The following is a 5,620-nucleotide window of genomic DNA, read 5'->3' on the forward strand; positions in this document are numbered from 1 at the left end:
ATATATATATATATATATATATATATATATATATATATATATATATATATATATATATATATATATATATACTGCAGTATGTACTTTAAGAGGGAAAAAACTTTCTCCCTGCCGAAAAAAAGTTGTGAAATCAAAAATTTTGAGGTCACTAACCCACACGAGATCCGACCAAGTTATACGCATAAAATAGTGATGTAAAGTATTGATAATCATGTGATAACACTGCAACGAATTTCTTCGCTTCCGCAGAATCTGATCGTAGATAGGCAGGAAGACTTCCGGCAGTTTCTTTTCATCACAAACTAAATAAAATATATAATCTCAAATGCATTCTAATTTTGCAACGGTAATTTCTTTGCACAATGTATTTGCCTGTCGGTAGATATACATCACAAAAAAAGGAAAAAAAGTGCTGAATATATAAAACTGTATCCAGTTCCGACCAAGAGTTATTGCAGACTTCACCGACATGTTTGAAATTCGAGGATTTTCTGCTGCAGTTAAAACCTAATGTCTTTTGAAAATGAAAAAATCTTGGAGCTTTTAAATATCGGAATTTTTATGCCTTAAAAATACTGAAAGACTAAAACCTATATTGACGTAATCATTCGATTCTGCAGCTAGCCTACGTTCTGTGCGCGCCCGCACAAATTTCCTTACATTCTTCGGATATTTGAGATGAATTTTTTGAGCTTCATTGAAATCTTCCAACTTAGGAAGCAAATGATGCCTATCCGCAACAAGAAGGTTCCGATATTCCGATACCGATTTTGGTTTGCTCGGAGATGGTCCTCGGCTATCCACTTTTGAATTAGTTTCTAGAAACACTAATTTTATCCTTTCGAGTAGGTTGAAATTAATTTTGGGAAGTTGATTCAAAAACTTCTTAAAAACCCCATTCAGATAGCAACAATTCTGCATCCATTTATTGTGTGCTAAGATTAAATTTTTAATAACTTTAAGTAAGAGCTGCTATTAAAGTTAGGTACAACTATCTATTGCTCAACCAACGGTTACCTAAACGAAACAATGAAGCAGCTGACCATCCATCCTTTCGTATATTGCTTTTGGCCACACAAACTAGATTGCTTTTCTAAGATATAGAGCTTAGAATAATAACAATTGAGAAAATTACAGGAAAATTACCACTTGGTCCCTGTTCAGTTTCACCTCTTAAACGAGCCTCCAGAAGTTGTCTTTTTTCTGGATCCATGTTATTGAAATACTTTTCGACCATTTCTCTAACTGTCTGATATGGTATCTCATCTCGTTTGAAATTCCTCTCGGGACAAAGGCTAAAATTGGATTCATGTTAAGTATTTATCATATGCAAACAGTGAATAAGTAAACTTGTGGGCTAATGCTACCGTTATTTTGTCAAATACATAAGTAACAATATTTCATAAATCGAACAAAAACACTTTTATTTTGCAAACAGAACCAACTTTCTAAACAATTCAAAAGCAGCATCCTCGAAACTTTTTTGCTGCTCCATTCTGCTCCAACGAAGCCTTACTGTCTGGAATGACACCTGACAATAAGCCAATTTGAATTACTGTATTATCGATACAGTGTCGACAAATAAACGTGGAATATAAATGCCTCGCATATGTAATGTATAATATTGAATATTTAGATATTCAGTTACACGTTAATTTATATAGTTGAATTCTATATTCAATTAATGCCAAGTTAAGTTAAAAAAAACTGTTTACTGTCTTACTGGTGACTAAAACAAAATCATGACTAAAACAAAATCACGTAAGATGACAATAAATATTGATATAATTAATTGCAATTCTAGCTTACTAGAGTCATTTTTTCAGATACTGATTGTAGTCATCAATGAGAGCAATGGCAGGAAAAGAAGTTGAAAAGTAAGGATGAAATACCAATCGGATGATTTCGGAATACAGAATAAGATGAAATGTGAGCATAACACAGCAAATGTGATGTGATGTGATTAATAAGCTGATTATCAAATCACATTATCAAATCAGAGAAAAGAGCTGAGGCAGGGATAAATAAAAAAATTACAAAATAATTGATCTTGAGATTTGTAGTTAAGCTGTAACAGGAAAGAAAAGAGTAGCTAACAGAATGGAAGGCTCAATCGAAAAGGATTTAAGGTAAATATCGGGAGACGATAATCAGGAACAGAAGCAATAATCAACTGCAGAAAAAACACTACTAGGAATCGTACCTATCCCAAAAAAAAAGCTAATCAATCAATAGTATTCACTGAATTTGTGTTTAAAGACCTCACCTAAATGCTAAAACTTGGCTTCGAAACATTTGGGAACAAAATACAATTCAGTATCTATTTAAACCACTTTCATTTCTCTGCTCACCTCAACACTCAATAAATCGTAACTATCATACATTTTTTATATGAATACATATAAAACGGGTAATTACATACATACTACAGGATGTAATATGCAATTTATTTCCATTAGACTTCCTTTAAAATGCTTCCTTTAGATGTTCCTTCCATGTGATTCAACGTGAACAATTCAAAACAATGACAATCAATGGCAAAATAGCACTGGAAGTATGATGGAAGTATGATGTAAATTGGGAAGATAATAATGTGTGCAGGAAGAATGCTGGGAAATATGAAAAATTTGATCAGCGAATTTAGAATTTATGGAGTGATTTAATCAGCATGTTTCTTCCCGGCGTATCGTTAAAAAGTGCTGTATCGCTATAAATTTCCCGAGAGTTCATCCAGGAAATATCACATTCATTAACAGGTCTAGCATATTCTTCTTGGCTTACGTTTCATTAAGGTCATTCATCAGAGTTACTAAAATCTTGGAAATGTATCATTGCCATTTATTGCCATATATGTAAGCATTATTGTTCGTTAAGCAAACAATCAAATACGATTATGATTAATTATGCTTAAATAATTTGAGTAGCTCATTAAGCCTAAGTAACTTTAATGACTAATTAAGCTCAAGGAACTTAGCATTTGAGTGGTTTAGCTCACTTTTTCATCCAATATTTTTCATCGAAAGTAGAAGAAATATCCATTTGTTGATGGATTTTTTCTTTTTTTCCCGTTTTTTCTCAACAAAATGATTAAACCTTATACGAAAACTTAAGAATTAGAAAAATCTGAACTTGAAATTTAACCATAACATAAACGAATAGATCTAGTTGCCATTCTACCGTAACCTAATACTAGGCTCATACTTGTGAGCCTGGAATTGGCGGGAATTTTCGGAGCCTGCTTATAACATTCTGCTCGAAGTTTGTTAATTTGAAAAAGTGCTATGTTAAGAATACTGCTGATTGTTGCAGCACTATAACTTCTCTTCTATACAAACTATTTGCTGTGATCTTTTTCGCCCAATGGAAAGTCATTCCTATTTTATCTTTTCCTTTTTTTTTCTTAACATAACTTATGCAAATTCCGATATTTCAAATGAAGTTCTATGTTAAAAATGTTCATGCTTCTTTATCTAACAATATCAAAATTCTTTATTTAAAATTAAATACTTGAAATTTCAGAATTCAGTGTATGGGAATTTTTTCCTTTTTGATAACTTATTCATTAAAATATGGGATTTTGGAAATTCTTAAATTAACTTCTACGTTTGCAATAATCACAGCGTTCATTCATGGATCAGATTTAGCACTTCCTATTATTCAAGTTATATCTATATGTATTTCTATTAAATGTTACTCCTTCCATGATTGGAAATTGGTGTAGCAGTAGAAAATGTTGAATATTTTGTTCCTGTAATCAATTCGTTGAAAAAATCTAATTCATGATGCTTTACTTCTACATGTTCAAACAATAAGGTTGAAATGAATGAATAATGTTTTCAGTAAAATAGAAAAGGTATAATGGAAGTAATGATGGATAAATGTTCAAGTATAGATAAGTATTTCATATTTTGATTTAATATTTCGACAATTTCTTTCGTTTTCATTTCATGCAACAAACAAATGACAATTTTTGCTTATTTCAAGACATTTCAGATGACAATATTCGTTTCATTTAATATATTTCACATAGCTATGTCCATTTCTTTTTAAGGCAAACAGATGAAATTCCAACTTTTTTCAAGATGACATTAAGTTAATTCTTTGCATTATACTGTGATATCTCACATAAATAAATGTAATCTTTATTAAACTTTTTTTTTACTTCATTTTTTTTCCAATAATCACTTGTTGATTGATCACTTCTAGTTTTAAAACAAATGGGTAAGTGTTGTTCGATGTGAAAGAAAAAATTTTTCCCATAGCTAATTAAGACCGGACAGAACAAAAATGTAATAGGATTTTGTATAGTCAAATAAAACTGGACAGGATGTAAGAAAGTTTTATGTTGCAAAAAAAAAAAAAAATTTCCTCTATAGTTGAATAAAACTGAACAGGGCTTTATGTAGGGATAGAATAATTTTTATGCTTTTTTTTAAATGAATTTTCAAGGAAAAAAAAGAAAGAAAAAAAAAAAAACTATCCGATCTTTAAACATATTTTCCGTACGTTTTAGACCTATTCTTCCCCTTTTTTCTTTTTTTTTTTTATTTCCTTCATAGTTTGAAAAAAAAAAACGGTAGTTGAATGATAAAAGCAATTAATTGAAATTCAACGATCAAAGTTTTTAAAACTCAATGAAACGAAGAATAAATAAAACATTTCCTTGCATTAATTATGCCTATTTCTTTCCATGCTTGATTTTTTTTTTTATTTTTTTAGCACGAACGAGAACTAATTTAATTTTGTTGCTTTCTTCTTACTATTCAATTAGAATGTATCACGAAATATATATATATATTATTCTATTCGTAATAGCAAAATGAAAACAAAAAAAAAAAAGGCAATAAATAAACCAATAAAATATTTCAAAATTTTGAGAAAATTTTTGAAATAAAAACGAAAAAAAGAACAGATATTTTTTTTAAAACTTTTCACTTGTTATTGAGAAAAAAAATAATAATAAAAGTAACATTTACGATGAAATAAATTAAAACTATCAATTATAAATACCAATTAAAAATAGCAAAGCTTTTTCTCCTTTTTTTTTTCTTTCTTTTTTTCAGATTATGATTTGTTAACGACTAAGCTGATAGTATGTTTTATCTTTTCTTTCTTTCTTTTTTCTCTCTTTCAGTATTAACAGTATTACAACTTTTGTCACGTTGATATAATGTCACGTACACATGTACGTGATATATTTTCAAATACATAACATATGGATGAATATTTCTTCTGTAGCTATTGTTGTGATAAATTAATGTAAACTTAAATATAGGTAAATTTTTTACAACAAAAAAAATGGAAAACTTGAAGAGATAGAGTAACCTGAAGTTAAAATGACTATTAGCTTGACGTTTTTTTCAGACGTATAAATGCTCATGATCATTCGTGATCATTAGTTTAAAGGATTTTTTTATATTTTGAATTCTTTTTTTATGGTTTCAAAAAAATAAATAAAATCTTTTTTAAAGTAGAATTTGATTCATACACAACTTCAAATGTCAAATCCTTATCTTCTTTTTCATTAATTTTTTCACATTTGAACTTGATTCGACATATCCATGCTGGAAATCAAATTCCTTACCAAACTCGAATAATTAAACAAATTACAATTTAGGTG

The 5,620-nt window shown here is 29.2% G+C and overlaps 1 protein-coding gene across 1 annotated transcript in view; it reads right to left on the reverse strand.

Moving 5' to 3' along the window:
- The window catches only part of LOAG_17852 (hypothetical protein), a gene marked incomplete at its 5' end in the record, with an annotated part of 3,213 nt that extends 1,718 nt beyond the window's left edge, over positions 1 to 1,495 (reverse strand). The window contains 4 exons of the mRNA XM_020450516.1: positions 154 to 302; positions 591 to 818; positions 1,147 to 1,295; positions 1,446 to 1,495. Coding sequence (XP_020305796.1) covers positions 154 to 302; positions 591 to 818; positions 1,147 to 1,295; positions 1,446 to 1,495 — 576 coding nt within the window. The remainder of the gene's footprint in view (positions 1 to 153; positions 303 to 590; positions 819 to 1,146; positions 1,296 to 1,445) is intronic.
- Positions 1,496 to 5,620: the final 4,125 nt, after the last annotated feature.

Source organism: Loa loa, assembly GCF_000183805.2.
Source record: "Loa loa unplaced genomic scaffold supercont3.139, whole genome shotgun sequence".
Classification (NCBI taxonomy): domain Eukaryota; kingdom Metazoa; phylum Nematoda; class Chromadorea; order Rhabditida; family Onchocercidae; genus Loa; species Loa loa.